Consider the following 19,582-nt stretch of genomic DNA (forward strand, 5'->3'; position numbering starts at 1 on the left):
CTAATAACGACTTTAAATGTAGTTTAATGTAATAAAGTATAATGTAGTCCATCCATTGTTATTCTGTACCTCTCTTATTCTGTGCAATAGCTATGGTAGATTACTGGGTGTTTCAGTGCAGCGCACAGCACCTCTGCTTACTCACCTGCAGTAAATCTTGCTGGATTCCTCTCGATCTGAACCTGCTAAATCAGCAACTTGTCTTTCGTGTCTGCATTTAAAAACAGCCACACATATCATTTTATTAACTTGTAAATCTCATAAGATACTGAAAAAATGCATTTTGTTTTAAAAACCAAAGATCGGTGCTAAGTAATATTAGAAAGCGAATAATTTACACTGTTGCACACACACACACACACACACACACACACACACACACACACACACACACACACACACACACACACACACACACACACACGTACACACACACACACACACACACACACACACGTACACACACACACACACACGTACACACACACACACACACGTACACACACACACACACACACACACACACACACACACACACACACACACACACACACACACAAAATGTTTTATACATAATTAAAAAAAAAAAAAGTTAAACTTTTTTTTTTTTTTTTTTACAGTAATAATAATACTTTGTGTTGCCTCCTTAATATAAGCAGTAGTAACTGTTTGTAGCCTTTTGCAATTATTATTATTATTGATATAGATTCACCCCGGTATGAATCTACATCAATAAGATTGTACATCACTGATGGACATTGCATTTCACTATGGTATCTCCTATTTAATTATACCACAATTACTAACTATCAGGTTTTATTTTTATAACCTTAATATGGGTTGTTTTATAAGGTTTTGCCTTCTGACTTACCGGAGTGTTTCTTATCATTGCAGTCTAAATGTGGCATGAAAAGATGTCAGAAGTCAAGAAGCTCTTTTGTTTCATCCCATACTAGTTTAGGATGCAGTAATTGCTGATTTTCATTAGTAGTGGAGAAATGTACACATAATGATAAAGATTATTTAAGGTTAAATATCCCACTTTAATACTCTCTTAGAAGAAAATATATATCTTCTAAGAGAATCAAAACTGTGCGTTTTTACGTGAAAAAATTACAGTGAGGAAAATAAGTATTTGAACACCCTGCTATTTTGCAAGTTCTCCCACTTGGAAATCATGGAGGGGTCTGAAATTGTCATCGTAGGTGCATGTCCACTGTGAGAGACATAATCTAAAAAAAAAATCCAGAAATCACAATATATGATTTTTTAACTATTTATTTGTATGATACAGCTGCAAATAAGTATTTGAACACCTGTCTATCAGCTAGAATTCTGACCCTCAAAGACCTGTTAGTCTGCCTTTAAAATGTCCACCTCCACTCCATTTATTATTCTAAATTAGATGCACCTGTTTGAGGTCGTTAGCTGCATAAAGACACCTGTCCACCCCATACAATCAGTAAGAATCCAACTACTAACATGGTCAAGACCAAAGAGCTGTCCAAAGACACTAGAGACAAAATTGTACACCTCCACAAGGCTGGAAAGGGCTACGGGGAAATTGCCAAGCAGCTTGGTGAAAAAAGGTCCACTGTTGGAGCAATCATTAGAAAATGGAAGAAGCTAAACATGACTGTCAATCTCCCTCGGACTGGGGCTCCATGCAAGATCTCACCTCGTGGGGTCTCAATGATCCTAAGAAAGGTGAGAAATCAGCCCAGAAGCATCATGCTTTGGGGGTGTTTTTCTGCACATGGGACAGGGCGACTGCACTGTATTAAGGAGAGGATGACCGGGGCCATGTATTGCAAGATTTTGGGGAAAAACCTCCTTCCCTCAGTTAGAGCATTGAAGATGGGTCGAGGCTGGGTCTTCCAACATGACAATGACCCGAAGCACACAGCCATGATAACCAAGGAGTGGCTCTGTAAGAAGCATATCAAGGTTCTGGCGTGGCCTAGCCAGTCTCCAGACCTAAACCCAATAGAGAATCATTGGAGGGAGCTCAAACTCTGTGTTTCTCAGCGACAGCCCAGAAACCTGACTGATCTAGAGAAGATCTGTGTGGAGGAGTGGGCCAAAATCCCTCCTGCAGTGTGTGCAAACCTGGTGAAAAACTACAGGAAACGTTTGACTTCTGTAATTGCAAACAAAGGCTACTGTACCAAATATTAACATTGATTTTCTCAGGTGTTCAAATACTTATTTGCAGCTTTATCATACAAATAAATAGTTAAAAAATCATACATTGTGATTTCTGGATTTTTTTTTTTTAGATTATGTCTCTCACAGTGGACATGCACCTACGATGACAATTTCAGACCCCTCCATGATTTCCAAGTGGGAGAACTTGCAAAATAGCAGGGTGTTCAAATACTTATTTTCCTCACTGTATATGCGTTTCAAAGCTTGATTAATTTACATCACAAAAAACACTCCAGACAAAATTCATACCTCAGTTTTAATCGGCACTATTTTCTTTCCATTTCTATCAATCCGCGCTGCTGTCAACGTCAACAGTGCGCACGTTCCGATCAGCTGTTCCATAGTGTTGCATAGTGTACCACGGGTAAGCTCTATTTACTAACTTTATGATCCCATGTCTAAACTGTACGGTAAACAAGCTGATGTTTAGACTCCAGTGGAAATCACGTGAAAAGAGGTCTAATATAAAAATAGTATAAAGGGATATAGGTACAATTTGCTAAGAAAACTATTAAGTTAGTAAATAGAGCTTACCCGTGGTACTGGTACAGCAAAACTCTTTAAAATCAGTTTTTTTCTTTTTCCTCCTTGGGGATGTAATCGTCTTCGCTGAAGTGAGCACTGCACACACGAAAATCCTTGATTCTGGATATTTTAGCTCCCGCAGAGTAGCCGATGGCAACCAGCCAAAGCTGTCTCATAGCTATATCCGAAACAGGAAAACGATGGAATCTGAACGGTGATCCCGGCACATTCTTGTGGTCACAACCTGGGAATTTACAAGTTCGCACCATTGTTAATTTTCAACTTTTTACGTCGTTGTCATTCGATTGTGTAAACACTATGGAACAGCTGATCGGAACGTGCGCACTGTTGACGTTGACAGCAGCGCGGATTGATAGAAATGGAAAGAAAATAGTGCCGATTAAAACTGAGGTATGAATTTTGTCTGGAGTGTTTTTTGTGATGTAAATTAATCAAGCTTTGAAACGCATATAATTTTTTCACGTAAAAACGCACAGTTTTGAGGCCCCGGAAACTAACCGGGACTACTTTCTTGAAAAACTTCCAGCGGCCAGAACTCTGACCAGGGAGGTGACCACAGAGTGGGTCAGTGTGTATGCACTATAGTGCTGGTAAGGATTGCATACAACTTCATGTCTTAAATGGGCGAACTATCCCTTTAAGACATTTCTCTTATATAGAACCTTTTTGGCATAAAGTGTTCTTTAAAATTGAGTCAAGAACCCAATTGTTCTATAGAACCCCATTGATTTGAGAGTAGTTACACTTTACCCATGTTTACCCTAAGTCTACTACGAACTTCACCAAATCTTATTTGTGCTCAAGGTCTCACAAGAAATGAGATTTTTAAAAATCTCTAGGAATGTCCATCAAAATATATGGTGTACAGCTGAGATGTAAATATCAGTCCGTCACAAGGACATCTTTATCCATAAAAAAAATGGCCAGCAGTTCTTTTAAAGACCGTATGGGCGGGCATCATTCCTTTTACCACACTGTGCCTCAGGGTCCCAGTAAATGCTACTAAATCATCGTTTCATCTCTACAATGCAAATTAAAAATGACCACAAACTACAGTGCCTATTATTCTGAAAGACCAAGAGGTCAGAAACATCTCATCAGAAATGTCCCATGGTAATGATTCCTTGAGCCTCAAGAGACTATGAAGTCATTTTACACAAGGATTAGGATTGAAGTGCTGTGTCCTACTTTTGAAAGCCCTTGGAATTTGGTGGAATGATGTAACCTATCACGATCATGTATTTTGGCAGGTGGTTTGCAGAGGAAACATAAAATGGCTGTCAGGATAATGGAATAATGACAGAGATCTGGGAGTGAGCGAATGAGTGTTTACAAGCCCCTCACAGCCCATGTGATGCAGTGCTAATGGCATTCCTGCAATGCGCCATTTGCTTTGTGTGACGGGACGGAAATTAGCAAGAAATAACACAGATGAAGATAGAAAGTTCAACTTCAGTACTGAGAGGGTACAATTTGATCTCTCTTCTTTTTCAGACCCACTAGTGTTTAATTCGATGTCTGATTCGATGTCCGAATCTCTAGCAGGGTGAATGGTTTATGGCTGCACAATTAATCGCAATGAAACCGCATGCGATTTGGCAAAGGTTGCAATTATTTTCTGCGCAGCTTGTCAGTGCAGCACGGCTGATCAGTAGTAAATGCTGCTTCATCTGAAAGCCAGAGGGCGCTCACGCAGACACACCAAATATCCCCTGCCGCAGAAGTACAATAATGCACATCATTCCAGGAAATCCCTATGGGCATCATTGCTGTAGCTGAATAAACAGAAGACTGAAACACTTTGATTAAACATGACTTATTATAAACACGCGACTGCCTTATTCTGTGTAAGAAGCCACATCATCTCACAGAAGGATGCTCAACTGTTGTTATGAAGTGAGTTTGGAGTTAAAGCATGTTATTAAATGTTGTCTTTTGTTGGACATTTACAACATGCTTCTCATGTTTGGAAAGATGTTTGACTTGTGTTGCTTTTTCAAATACAAGCTATAAGCGACTCAACCTTTGAGTTTTAATCATTATATCCCCCCCCCCTTAATTTTCAAAATACTTTATGGCATTTTATTTCACTTGTTTGCACAATTAAATATCAATAACTTAAACTTATATTTTGATATATTGAAGTTCAATGTTTTTGTGGTGTATACTAAGTTATAGAATAAAAAATATTGCTTATTTGGAGATCAGTGCATATTAAATGTCTGCAGTAATCTTTCTTAGTAGCCTAGTCCCAGACTAAAATTCATGTTTGAGCCGTTTTAACTGAAAGCAACTTGAACTGACATTTCTTAAAATGGCACTGGCACCTTCCCTTCTCTTTACCTCTCCACAGATAAAACTTTGTCAAAATAAAGTCCAGTTCACATGGCTATGCTGAAGCGATTACAAAATTCTGTATTATAAATGAAGGCCAGACAAGTAATTTGTTGAGGTAAATTTGTAAAGAAACACTTCACGCCTGCACACATATATATCCGGTTTCTGTTCGAACGGTGTTGTGTTTGCGGCCCCTAAGTAAATAACTAATGATCATTGCGACGGAAGTGAATCAATCAAAACTAACTTAAAGCTGCAGTCTGTAGTTTTTCCTCTTTGTCGCCCTCTCTGTTCGAAATCTGCAATTGCAGTTATTCGCGAAATTATCAACTTTACGTGGGTTGTGCCTCGGCACGGCACAGCACTGATGAATCCAATGTTTTGAGGAGAATGTGCGGCTGTCAGTCGCCGCACCTGTGTGGATACTGTCATTCGGAATCACAGATTCTACTTTTTTGAAGTATGACCAACATAAGAATTTTCACTGGAAAATGTCATCTGAACATTAAGTAACATCCACTTTTGTTCTGACCAACTAAGGGAAAAAAAGCATTGCAGTAAATTGTGCTGATTAAATCTAACGATCGCTTATCAGATCACGTCAAACCGTTCAAATTATACTTTCTCAAATTGTTAATGTTAACAACATCATCATTGCATGACTACATTTAATGTGTATTAGGGCTACCTGTAGTTCAGTTTCCATTTCTGTGCAGTCTAATTTCTAATTGTCATATCAACAAATTAATGTTCCTCAGAACTGGTTCTCTTTGAAATACAAACACGTGCATCTGTAATCAGATGCATATTTAAAACTGGAATATAATCAAATTTGTACCTTTCAAAAGCCCTTCCGATATTTATCCTTGTTTTCACATGGACCCAGTTGCAGTCTCTTTTTTTCTGTTGCCACTCCGAAGTCCTTTGCATTTTATAACGGGTGAATCTCCAGTGGTCACTCCATCAGCATCCTCCGTCAAATTGATAAGTTTAATTATATCAAGTGCTGTGAGAAAAGGCTATACATCTCCACATCCAACATCCTCACACGCAATATAGCCTACTAGCCGAGACTCCTTCTTTATGTGGACAGATGTGACGTAATGACGCAAAGACATGCTCGAATTTTTCGTGGAAATCCACCAGTACCACTGGAATTAAAAACATTATTACAAGCTTACCGTTTTGAATCGAGCTAAGGCAAGCAGAGAATGTTGAACACTGGCTAGTTATGTACTTACTAAATTTATTTTGGAAAAAAAAATTTTACCCCAAAAAGTTACGGACTGCAGCTTTAAGCTGGACAATAACTTTATTCTAGAGCTGCTGAAAAGCTAAAACAATCTCTGATACTTTAATTTCCTATTATCTCTCTAAAGCTGCTTTGAAACAATCTATATTGTTAAAAGTGCTATATAAATGAAGGTGACTTGACTTGACTTGACACTGCCATTGTTTTTTCTCAAGATGCACAGTTTTTTTTTTTTTTTTTTTTCAAAGGCAGGTTTATCAAAGCTACTAAATGTCCTAAATGAACTAAGGTCTAATCCTGGCTTAATCTAAGCCCTTTCTGTGAAACCAGGCCTATAAGTAGTAAGTACTTTTGTACTTTTATTCAAATACAATTAAAAATAAGTACTCACATTTTTACTGGAATAATATTTTATAAGGATATCTGTCCTTTTACTCTATCACTTGATTTGTGTACTTCGTCCACCACTGGTGGGTACAAAACTGGCCTGTGTCTGCTGATCCAAGGCACAGTCCATTTTGTCTAGCACAGGACAAGATGGGATACAACGGCATTTTTTTTTTGTTATTAATATTTTCAGCTCCTTTAAGTAGCTGGAATGCTTTTTTTCCACCCCAGTGAGCTCATTTTAACTTTTACATTGCCCCCAAATCCTCCTCCTCTTATTGTCGAGCTCTAAACTCTCCCCTGATCAGAAAAACATACCCAGGCCTCCAAAGCCCATTTCAAAAACATGAAGCATCTATGCTTGACTGGAACTCCCAACGGAATTCTGTCAGGTTTAGAGATAAAGAGAAACCTGCTTTGCTGTTTTCTGGAGGAGAAGACAATTAATTTAAGAGATGAAAGGCTGAAGTCTCTTGTCATTGATGGTGGAACATGGAGGAATGTGGGGGTACAAATGAGGAAAGGACTGAGAGATGGATATGGAATAGGTGTGACCTTGAAAGAGAATCCATTTAAAGAGCATGTCTGAGACCATTTCAGTGAAAGAAAAAAAAAAAAGAAAAGAAAAAAAAAAAGTAAGATGAAGTTATTCTATACTATATTTAAAGAGTATGGATAAAAAAGTGCTATTTGTGTGACATATTTGCATGCTAAGAGTACTGAGCTGTTAGCTTAGCAACATGCTAACACCAGACTCAATTGAAATTAATTGTGAGTTAAGTGTCTGCCTACAGCAGAACAGCATGTAGAATGTTACTTATTGGGTTTAATTTCAGTTTGCTGTCTCAGAAGACAGCTGCCTATCTAGACTGTAGACAGCAATGCAGCTCACTAGGTTTTGGCGCTGAGCTAATGTGTTTCAAATGGTTGTATACACTATCTGAATGATTCAATATGTCTGTTTGTGGTGCCACTGATTGAATTCAGACCTCTAGAGACATCAATTTGTTGTGTGCACTTCTTATTATTAGCGTTATACATTAACATGTTCTAGGCTCGTCCACACTGCCTAGACGGCTGGCTCCCCTTGCCTATTATATTATGGCTAATGGATGACACCTGTATCCTGCTTCAGAACATAATGCACTGTAGTGTGAAATGCAATATACACTCATACACTTCATTACAGTTCAGCAGTGGATATTATTTAACTCAAGTTCAAGGAACAATAGAAGCAATTTTCTAAAGGGTTGGTTTATTTATCTGGCAAAAGATCCTTGGCGACAAAGTCCTCCATTTCTCAAACTCGCACCCATACACAGACCAACAACCCCCACATGCACTGAGGCAAATAGGACTGTAAACCAGTTCCTTATTCACGGCCCTTTTCTCTCTTTGGCTCCATCTCAGATGATCTGATCACAAATGGTCATGTGAGGCAGATTCACAGTCTCTGGTAGAATTTCAATGGGTGGGTCTTCACAAGCTTGCGTGCTGATTGGCCATGCTAAAGATGCATGTATATGTATGTGTTTTTCTGATTTATTTTAAAACCACACCTATCCAGCAAAGTTTAAATCCCGTGTTTTGGTGCAGTGGTTGATTTGGTACTGTAGTTGAAGTTGTTCTATTAATTTCTACTATCTATTCATCAAATCCTGAAAAAAAAATAAATAAATAAATGGTTTCCACAAAAATATTAAGCAGCACAACTGTTTTTTACCATTTATAATAAGAATAAATGTTTGAGCAGCAAATCAGCATATTATAATGATTTCTGAAGGATCATGTGACATTGAAGACTGAAGTAATGGAAGTAACTGAAAAATTCAACTTTGCCAGTAAGTAAATTCAAATAGAAAACAGTTATCCATATTCCTTATCTTTTAATTTCTCATCTCCTGTTATCTTGCCTTTTTCTCTCCCGTCCTCTCCTTTCCCCATGCCTGGTTTCCATGGAAACGCCACATATGGTTCCAACAGCTGTTTTCCCATTTTCCCGTGACAGGTTGAATTTCGCCCACTCTTGTGCCCAGCATCAAGTCATAGGAAGTACAGCAGATTATTAGCCAGCGGAGGAAAACACATATTAGCCTTATCAGGCAAGTGCCAACAGAGCACATTCCAAATAAACCGGAGTGTTGAAATGTTCGGATAATTCCAAGGAGGTCCAGTTTCTTTCCAGAATTGCTGATGTGAATATTAGACCATCTGTGTCTGGTCCATTCGAGTCCTGTATATGTCCATTAATGATAACAGCATGTTAGGCTTTATGGTGGATTTGACCCAAATGAGTAAAAATTAGTTCCACCAGTAATAATGCACCCTGACTTGATCAGGTACAGTAGCACAACATGCTTCCAACCAGTGTGCAAAGACACATTATGGGCTAACTGTCTGCTGACCTCTGTTTGGTCACGGTCAGTAAAGAGGCCTGACACAGAGGCGGGTGGTCTCTGGTGTTTCCTCTAATGCTTGCAGCCGGACCATCTAACAGATGTGCTCATCAGGCTCCATAGTGCCATGTTAACATGCACAGGTTGTTTTCTCTCTTTGCAGTCAGCAGAATTTCTGTCCTCTAAAGACCACACAGAGTTAACTCATTTTCTCCATGGTTAAGTGGACTATTTTGTAAATTATAGTCTTGTGCTCATGCAAACATTAAGCACTATCATTGCTAAATGTATCATTCATGTCAATTGCTAAACAGATTCTTAAAGGGACAGTTCACCCCCAAATGAAAATTCTCATCATTTACTCACACACACATACCATCTGAAGCCAGTATGACCGTTATTTATTCTATAGAACACCAAATTAATTATTTAGCGCTGTTCTTTTCTGAATTGTGGCCATGGCTATCAAGCAAGATATACAGTGAATAATGTTTAAAATTTTGGCCTGTTCCTCACAGAAAGCAACTGTATTACTTCCGAGGACTTGGAATGTAGCACACATGTTGTATGGGCCACTGTTATTAGGGGCAGTTGTGGCCATAGTTAGAGAGTCAGACTTGTAACCCGAAATGTAGGTGGGGGAGTGAATGAACAGTGCTGTCTTCCACCTTCAATACCCACGACTGAGCAAGGCACCTAACTCCCAATCGCTCCCTGGGCACCACAGCAAATGGCTGCCCACTACTTGGGTGTGTGTGTCCATGGTTTGCAGTGTGTGTGTTCACTACTCACCGCTCTTAATGTGTGTGCAACAACTTAGATGGGTTAAATGCAGAGGAAAAATTCTGAGTATGGGTTACCATACTTGGCTTTCACATCAAGTTATGATGCTTTTATGAGATTCTTAGTCATATTTTGGACTAATAGCCCATTTTGGAGCTAATAGCACTTTCATTCAATGGTAAAGAGCAGCTCTGACATTTTGGTTGTTACATCCACCAGCTGGAGTGCCCGCAATATCCACCAGAGGGCACTCCTCCCGACTAACTCATGAACTTCAATTCCCAGATCCCATTGCCTGAATTCATAATCTTTTGATTAGGTTCAGCTGTGTGTCATTTGTTTGCCTATATAAGTCCTGTGCTTTTATTCTTTCTTTGCAAAGTCTTGTTTAGTGTCACACTGCAATTCTGAGCTCTATCTTTATGGTTTTGATCTTCTGTCTGGTTTCCTGGATTTCCCTGTGTTCTTGTGATTTGGACTCAGTTGTGGTTAGTATTGTTTGCCCTTTGATTTTGATCTCTAGTCTGTTATTTGGATTGATTTTGGATTACACTAATAAAGCTGCATTTGGATCCTCAATCTCCGTGTCAGAGCGGTTTGTGACAGAAGAGTTTGCGAATATGGATCCATTGTGCATCAAGCTTCGATGGCCACAGAGCTTGGCCCATAAAGGAATCCAGCGCTTCCAAGTCTGGTGATCGCTAGTCCAGTGCTCCCAGCGCTTTCCAGTCCAGTGGTCCCAAGTCCAGAGCCTCTTCACGGTGGCTCTGGTGGCTGCCACACCAGAGCCTCTTCATGACATGGCTGCCACGTCAGAGCCTCTTCACGACATGGCTGCCACGTCAGAGCCTCTTCATGACATGGCTGCCACGTCAGAGCCTCTTCACGACATGGCTGCCACGCCAGAGCCTCTTCACGACATGGCTGCCACGCCAGAGCATCTTCACATCATGGCTACCATGCCGGAGCCTTCAGTCATCATTGACACCATGCCAGAATCTCCAGTCGTCATGGACGCCAAGCCAGAGTCTTCAGCCATCATGGACACTGCACCTGAAGCTACTAAGGCGTTCGAGACTAGCTTCTAGTTTGGCGGACCCACCACTTATGTCAGTGCATGCGGCTTAAATCTTAGTGGTCCTAACATCACCCTAGTGTCCAGTGCATCTGAGTCCGGCAATGGCCATTCTATGTGTCTGGGCTGTGTACGCTTCTTCCGAGGCAGCGGCACATGATCTACTTTTGCACGAGGTGGTGGCTTCTGCTCATGAACTCACTGTCTGTCTAGATACAACCACGGAAGTCGCTCCTGAGGTCTCTGTCTGCCCTGATATTTGGATTACTTATTTGGATTACTTATTTGGATTACCCTAATAAAGCTACATTTGTATCCTTAACCTTACCGAGGCCAGATTTGAGAATATATTGACTTAGTTGGTCAAATGAAAAAGTTTAAAATTCAACTTGATTCATGCAGAGAGTTCAATCATGCACTGAATTATTTGCAGCGGTTTCTCACACGTAGTAGTAACGGGATAAAGAAGAACGTTGAATGAGGTGAATATTTTCTCACAATCCATTGTAGGAAACAACTTTTGCAATGTCTTCTATCATGTCAGCGATGAATAAGTTATTTTATTGCATATGCTGCCACAGCTGCCAAGGTAAGGGAGAACAGTGTCTTTGTTAACTGTTATGTATACTTCCTATAGTAATAACAGTAAATTATGCATAATTATTAGCAACTAAACCTAAACAAAACCATAACCTTATTAGTATAATGAAGCAGCTCTGTATTGCATATGCAGCTTGTGAATTACCATATCCATAACAGTATAAAATATATCAAATATCAAATTGTGGGGATTTTTTTTTTTTTTTCTAGTACATCCCAAATGTATTAGGACAGAATGTTTGGGTGAACTGTCCCCTTTAATACCAGAACACCATCTATTTTTTTCAAAAAGTAGGTGTAATTTTCCCGAATCTGAGGCCATAATAAATATTGTTGCATTAATATGCGTTTTTTTTCAATGGGGGGCTTCTTCCATCCCTTTAGCAGCTAAAACCAGGAAATGGTGAACAAACAGGGAAAGTGAAAACGTCTACCCAAGAGTAATGGAAGCATGATGAAGAATTTGCCCTAGGGATGAGAGACTTTCCTGGTGCTCATTAGAGCAAAGAGACTTGGGAAATGAATTAAGCTCCCTGACTGCTAATGACTGCAGATTGACCAAGTTGATTAATAATGGGTCTGAGTGTCTAACTTGGATTCTATGTGAATAGCATTGATTGAAGTTGATTGGACTGATGTTTCTGTATTAAAAGCAAATCAATTTTCGCACACTACATGATTCCATCAATAGCCATTTCAGCTGTAATTGTATTCGCTCATTGTAGTTGTAAGTGTATTTGTTTTTTCATAGTTTTTTAACTTTGTTCTCCTGGGCATTGTTTGAGTAATGGCGTGAGGATAGTACACCTTGCTTAAAGCTGATGTTTTTTTTTTTGTTGGCTGCTTATTGCGCAAAGCATAATGGAGGTCACATAGATGATTTTGCAGCATTCAGCGTTATTGGGTTTAACAAACAAGCCAGCAACGCATATCGCTGAGTCAAATTGCTATAACAACACCTCATAAATATGAACGAGTGCAGACTGTATTATTAGCATGAATTGCTCTACTTCACCACCACTACTCAGAGTGGGCATGTTCTCATGCATAAATAGGTAATCTGAATAAACCGGCCAAACACTCATCATCAGGGGTCATCCACAAGCACATCTGTTTGAGGCAGTAACTACTCCTGTGTGGGTCATAATATTGAAGCTTGGGTAGGGGTGTATAACCAGAACGATAATTTCATAGTTGCATTGTAATTAACCTTCACTCTGTCCTGCAAGTAGTGAATCGAGCACACGTGTGTCATGCAGAAATCACTCCGGTACAGATTTATTAGTTTTAAGACTTATTGATCTGTCTTAGCTTATCTTTCCAATGAAGCTTGCAAGACTTGAGCCTGGCAGGCTTGTGTGATTAGCATTGATTGCATGTTTTGCAGTGGCGAAGGTTCATGTGATTTAAGATGCACGGCCATCATTGTGTTATGGTGCTTGACAAAATTTGCTTCTTAGCTACATCAAGCTAATCTGGCACACTGCATAGCAACTCTTTTATGACTGAATAGCCCTTAATTGCTTTGGCGTACATCAGACAGTGTCCTTTACAAGCCTTACACCCTGCCTCATTTCCTCTCTGGGATCTTCATTCATTTTTATTTTCCTGTGTTGGCAGCTCTGTATAATCCAAAGCGGTGTTCAATTTCCTGATAGGGATTGCTGAGTGATCTCTGAGATTCACCCACTCAGCCTCTGAGCCATCCATCACACTCGCGTTTAAGAACACACTTGCCACAGCCAATATACATTTACCATAGACAAGACTGTCAAGGAAATGGAGAACGGTGTCCTTGTTGACTGTTACATGTATTTACTATTGTAATAACAGTAAATTACACACAATTGCTAGCAACTAAAACTAAACAGTGTTGTTAATGGATATTACACAGTATGTAATTGTGTAATTACACTGTACCAAGGACACCTTCAAATAAAGTGTAACCAAATTGCATTTACTCCCCATCATAATAAGGCATCAATATGTGCTTTATAAGTAGGCTACTAATAATCAGCCAATATGCTAGTAATATGCAAGCTAATAAGCAAATAGTTAATAGTGAGAATTGGTCCCCAAACTAAGGTGTTACCAAAAACACTGAACTATTTTTCTTTTTTTCCCCCAACTGATGAACGATACAAACATAGATAGCCTATCAGAATCCACCCGACTTTAAATAATCAAGCTTGACACAACTGCAGCATACAGTCATAATAAACAGAATGATCCTTAGCGTTGGTGTGGATGCTAATATAGTTATCATTGTTATTCCCATTGTTCTTGGTTATTGTTCTTACAGTACGTTTTTGTCTTCTTCTCCTTGTGTGTTTGTTTAAAATGCCTTCCTTTCTGGCATAATGATCCGTTGAATAGATATTCGTTTCGATATGCCTGAGTGCATGCCAGATAGCCTCAGTAGGCTAACCTGCTGATGCTAACGTTTTTGTTTTTGTGTGCACATCTGTCTTTTCTTCACTCTTTAGTGATTTAAACCTTGGCTGAGATGATATGAGCCTCTGTCATTTCTCTGTGTAAGCAGATTTGTTCCCCACTGAGCATGTTTGAGATACAATTCCAGACTAGTATGTTGTCACGTTATGGAGCTGAAAAATCCCTCAGGAATATACCAACATTTGTATGAGTGTTTGTATGCACAAGTTATCATTTATATTCTATCATCATTTTCGGGATCAACATAGAGTTCCTTCCCTTCTGTACTGTGCTCATTTACAGTAGATGCCATGTAAGGAACACTCTTTTTGATGCATTTTGGTGGGAATCATTATAAAGTGTCTGATAGGTACTTCAGTAATTAAATTCAATGGGGCTTAGCCGTGTGTCATGTAGTGCACTTAAATTCAGGCCCGAGGGAAATACAGGATGAAACTGCCAATATGCACTAGACACTGCCACAGAGACTCAGTTAGTGGCTGTCAACAGAGTCTGATGGTTAAGGTCAAAACAGATCTAGACTGTAAAGGCCCATTCACTGCAATAACAGTATCTATGAAGATAACAATAACAATACCAATATTAGCGTCCACAACAAATGTTAGCATTCTGTTTATTATTGTTTAGTCATCTGCTGCTTTAAATGCTTCAGCTTATTGAAGTCCGGTGAATTCTGATTGGCAGTCAATATTTTGTATCATTCATTCATTAGGAACAATCACTGTGAAAGTGATTCCAGCTATATTGTTCCTCTGTGAAGTTATCGTTATTATAGTTATTACAGTGTTAGTGTGCTCAGCAACATGCTAACAACAAACTATTGGTCATCTACTATTTGTTTCCATCTACGTGCGGTGTTCGAAGTTACTTGCGAGATTCCATTTCAGTCAGGATGCTGCCTTACCAGGCTGGAGCCTATGTAGGCAATAGACCGCTAGGCAGCACTCTAGGTACTCCAGTGTCTTTAGAGATCCTAACAATTCATCATATTTCCTCACTATGTGCAGAATGGGTCCCTAAGATTTTATGAAGTGTTCATTTTGCAGATATATTCATCCCTCTTTGCATTTTTTTTTTTGTTCCAGTGCTGAGGCTGCTGAAGGAGGGGGCTGACCTGAACACAGTGATATCCTCAGGAGGATCTCTGCTCCATCTGGTAAGAACATAAGGACAAGCTCTGACAAATTCAGATACATGTGCATTGCCTCTCGAGCTGTCATTCAGCTGACTGTGATGTCCTCTGCAGGAATTCTACCTGTCCCTTTTTTAAAGCAGTGGCCCAATACTCAATTCCTTTTACCTCTGAGGTCCTCTACAAAGTATTACAAAGACTTAAAATAATTGTATAAAATGTTCTGACTTTAAATTAAGAATGGACAAGGCATGTTTGAAGCCACACCTGGAATGCACATTCCATATTAAACCTTTAAAGATAGTCAGGCATGTTTGACCAATTTAATTTAATTTGTTTATTTTAAATATAAAAACGGTTTGCTCAATCTGACTGGTTCAAGGTTTAGATATATATATATATATAAAAAAAGCACTTCTTTTGAGGTCACACCTTGGCTGTTTGTGGTCAAAATTGATAAACCATTGGAAATGAATGGAAAAGCAACTCAACTTTTTATATTTAAAGTTATTGAATAAGATCTATATACTATCAGCCTCAATGCAAAAAACAAACAAACAAAAAAAACACTCTTTTCCCAGTCAAATATGACCGCCAACAGCCAATATTTTATCCTTATTTTTATTTTTTTATTTTTTTTAAAAGCATAGGAGGGTTGAAGATCTTAATTCATTTTCCTTTATTGGACAATTACTGGTTATATATGACACCTACATGTTCTGTTCAATGCCTGCTTGTCAACTAAATGGTAGGCATCCATTACATTCCCTTTAGTTGGTTCATTGTAACTCTGGGAAATATTTGACACCATTCGGTGACACTGACTTTAATAGACCTGGTCCAGTGTGTGAGCACTACACTCAAGCAAGATGGATGACTCAATTTTTGTTAGTTAATTTTATGACCATAGGAGACTTAAATAAATGTAAAGGGTTCGCCAGGGTATAGTACAGCTAAACAGAAACAAATCCAATTTCAGTGGTAATTGGATATAGTTTAATTAAGTCTTGGCACTCTCTAGGAGTCAGAGATGCTCAAACAGAAAACAATACATTTTTAGGGTGCAACATATGAAATCAGCCATTCATACCCAATGCAATATATGTAATTAACTTGATTATTGCACCTCTAACTGAAATCAACCTCCGCCTTTGTGCAATTAATGTCATTATCTAATGTGAAAAGGGCTAAATCTTTTTAGTCCATTTAAATGTCTCATTTAAATGCATAGTAGAATAGCTAAATATTATCTGAATGGAGTTCAGCACTTATTCACTAAAGCTATCGGAAAGTTTGTTTTTGGGCAAAATGGTTTAAGTTTAGTTGAGGAAGATATTCAATCAAATGTTTCTAAAATTACAGTGGGTGCAGAAAGTATTTGGACATGCAAGTCAAATCAAAGCATGTGTACTTAATGTTTTTCAGAGCCATTTTTGCAATGACTTTTAACATGTTCTCATGAGAATTCGTTTGATGCTCAAGAAACATTGCGGAAATGCTTTATTTTACAGTCCTATTCTGCATGTACATACTATGCACTTATAGTAATTACAATAACTTGGTAATAACTAGGTACTAACTCCGAACATATCCCTAAATCTAACCTCACTCATGTAGTTGCTTTATACTATTGCCCAATATTTTCTTAGGTTTTTAATGAATGCAGTAAGTGCATGTACTAAATATAGTGCATTTCTTCTGATATATTTGTGAAAACCATTATTGGTCAAATATTTTGGGATTTTGAGATTCCTGTTAGATTGCGCCACTGTGACTGGGACTCTTTCTTTTGTCTCTGCAGTGTGCCCGCCATGACAATGTGTTCGCAGCAGAGATTTTGATAGAGAAGGGACTGAATGTCAACCTGCAGGATGAGGACCTCTGGACCGCCCTGCATGTGGCCTGCGCCTGCGATCACGCAGATATGGTGCTGCTGCTACTGCTGGTGAGGAATACAATCCAAGTCTATTCAATTCAAATGTATTTTGCGCTTTTCACAATACTGTTTCAAAGCAGATTTACAGAAAATGCTTGTTTCAGTGTTACAATACGAATTCACCGCACACAGACACCATCAAATCAAATCTTTTAGCCCATATTTATTAGCTTTGAGATATGCTAGTGTACTTCACATTTCACTTTAAAGTATAACAGATAAACACATAACGACAATTGTTTCTGTTCTGGAAAAAGTGAGTTAAAATCTTAATGGTTTATCTTGCATTCAGGGGCATATACAAAATCAAAAATATGCTGTAGTTAACAGATCGCTTTCTTCAGGGATTACAGGGCCAACACAGAAAAGAAAACCGTACTTGTCAAGTGTTTTAATGGGGTTTTAAAGAGAATTCTTATTTCCCTTCGACTGTGTCATCTGTGACACCTCTCTTTAATACGATTAAGAGGTTTGTGTACTGAAGGATGAAAGTAAAAAATGAGATGGAAGAGATGAAAAACATGACGGCCTACCTATCTGCTCTCTCACCAAGGGTGTTGAGAATTTAATGAGCTTCTTGACACACCACACTCCTGACCAGCCTTGATAGATGTGTGTGTGTGTGTGTTTCAGTAACTTATAGCCTAGATGTAATCGGCGAGCACAGGTGGAGCATTTTGGAGCTTCAGATATCATTATGTGGTATAGAGCGGAAAGGATATTTTATGTGTATTTTTGTTTCCATAGGAAAAAATGACATATAGTAAATGGTGACAGAAGTACTTTTAAAGTCAAACATGTATCAAGTTGCAGTCGGATGTAAAAAATAAATAAAATTAGAGGCACATACACATCTCTCCTGAAGGAGGAAATCCAACTACCGGTAAGCTTCCAACTAGCAAGTTAAGTTCTATCGTATGTTGGACATGCCGGATCAGATGAGCGTAATCCTCCACAGTGCTGACAGATCCAGGCAGGATCAGGATTTCCCTGCGTCTTTAGACAGGCTGTGTTCAGCCAGCACGCAATCATGTCAGACCGCTGACTTTACCACAAACAAACAGGTGATTTTAACTTACACTGACAAGAATGTCTTCAGTGTTTCTGGAACAGGATTTTTTTAATTGTTTTATTGCTTATTTTTTATATTTTGAGGCTGTTTTTACTGTTTGCAACCCTTTATACTTTTGAAATGCGACATAATCGTGAATTGATTGGATTGTGAAAATGAACACTTCTATTGCCTAAATGTGCTTCTAAACAATTTTAATATCAAGTTATTTAGAGCCCAATACTTCATACGCCAGAACAAGAGTTGCTATTGAGGAAAAAAAGGACATTTTGATTTGTTTCTCAATATGGTTTTTAAATGCAGATCAATTAAATAGCTATTTTAAGAAATAATTAATAATTCTCTAACGATTGGAGTTTTTTTTTTTTTTTTTTTTTTTTTTTTTTTAGAGGTGTGCATACGAAAAAAAAAAAAAATCTCTGAAGACCATCCCTTTTGGGCTGAACGGTTTCGGAAAAACTTGACAAATTTATGTGTTCACACATGGTTATGCTATAATAACCAACTCAAACCTATTTCAGTAACCATAAAGTCTTTTCACTTGAGGTTTCAAAGACCACTGTTTGTTTTTTTGTTTTTTTTCCAATTCAATATGACTATCAAATAATGATAATATTAATTTTTAAATAAAAAATAATAAAATATTATATGTATTACTATTGTAGTAATACTGTTGTAAAAAAAAAAAAAAATATCAAAGTATTTAATAAAATATTTATACTTAGCAAACATTTAGTAAAATTACAATACTAATATTGATGTCTTAATTTCTTAATTGCATCTTTATTTCAAATGTTATATCCATCATGCTTTTATTCTGGTGGGAAACTGCAGTGAGCCCTTTTTTTTTGGGAACAACATTCATAAACGCTTCCCACTACAAATCTGGTAAAATGGTTGGCACACATTGCGTTGCATGTTATAAGAAAAATGCAGAGATTGTGCGGAGCCGAATTTGCGATTTGATAATCACACCAAGCCATATTGTGAATTTTTTTTTTTTTTTTGTTATATTGTGCTACCCTAACCAGAACACTAATATTGACTCCCGCTTGAATTCACAGACAGTTAAGACACAAGTGTGTCACTGTTGTTCTTTCCACTGTTGTGCCAGTCAGTGAAAGCTCACTCTGTGTGCGTGTCAGGGAAAGCTCAAAGTAACAGGGATATCTGGGTTATTTTTAGCGCTGTGACTTCAAAGAGCGTCTTTCCTAAGGAGAATTTCTTCTCCAAATGTTAGAGTGGAGAGAAGAAGCTCAAGATTTTCTGCTTATTGCCTCCAGTACAGCACAGCATGCAGATGCACTGTAGCCTGTTTGCTATGGGCACCGATAGACCACGAATGATTGGGTCATATTTCTCAAATGTGCGGTTTATTTATTTGCATAAAACATTTTTAATTTG

At 38.3% G+C, this 19,582-nt stretch overlaps 1 protein-coding gene across 7 annotated transcripts in view; it reads left to right on the forward strand.

Annotated features, from left to right (window-relative positions):
* The window catches only part of myo16 (myosin XVI), a 231,488-nt gene that overhangs the window by 72,209 nt on the left and 139,697 nt on the right, over positions 1 to 19,582 (forward strand). For all 7 annotated transcript variants that reach the window (XM_079881644.1, XM_079881643.1, XM_079881645.1 and 4 more), the window contains exons 3-4: positions 15,124 to 15,194; positions 16,972 to 17,115. In XM_079881644.1, the coding sequence (XP_079737770.1) occupies positions 15,124 to 15,194; positions 16,972 to 17,115 (215 nt within the window). The remainder of the gene's footprint in view (positions 1 to 15,123; positions 15,195 to 16,971; positions 17,116 to 19,582) is intronic.

This window comes from Squalius cephalus, assembly GCF_949319135.1.
Source record: "Squalius cephalus genome assembly, chromosome: 9".
Lineage (NCBI taxonomy): Eukaryota > Metazoa > Chordata > Actinopteri > Cypriniformes > Leuciscidae > Squalius > Squalius cephalus.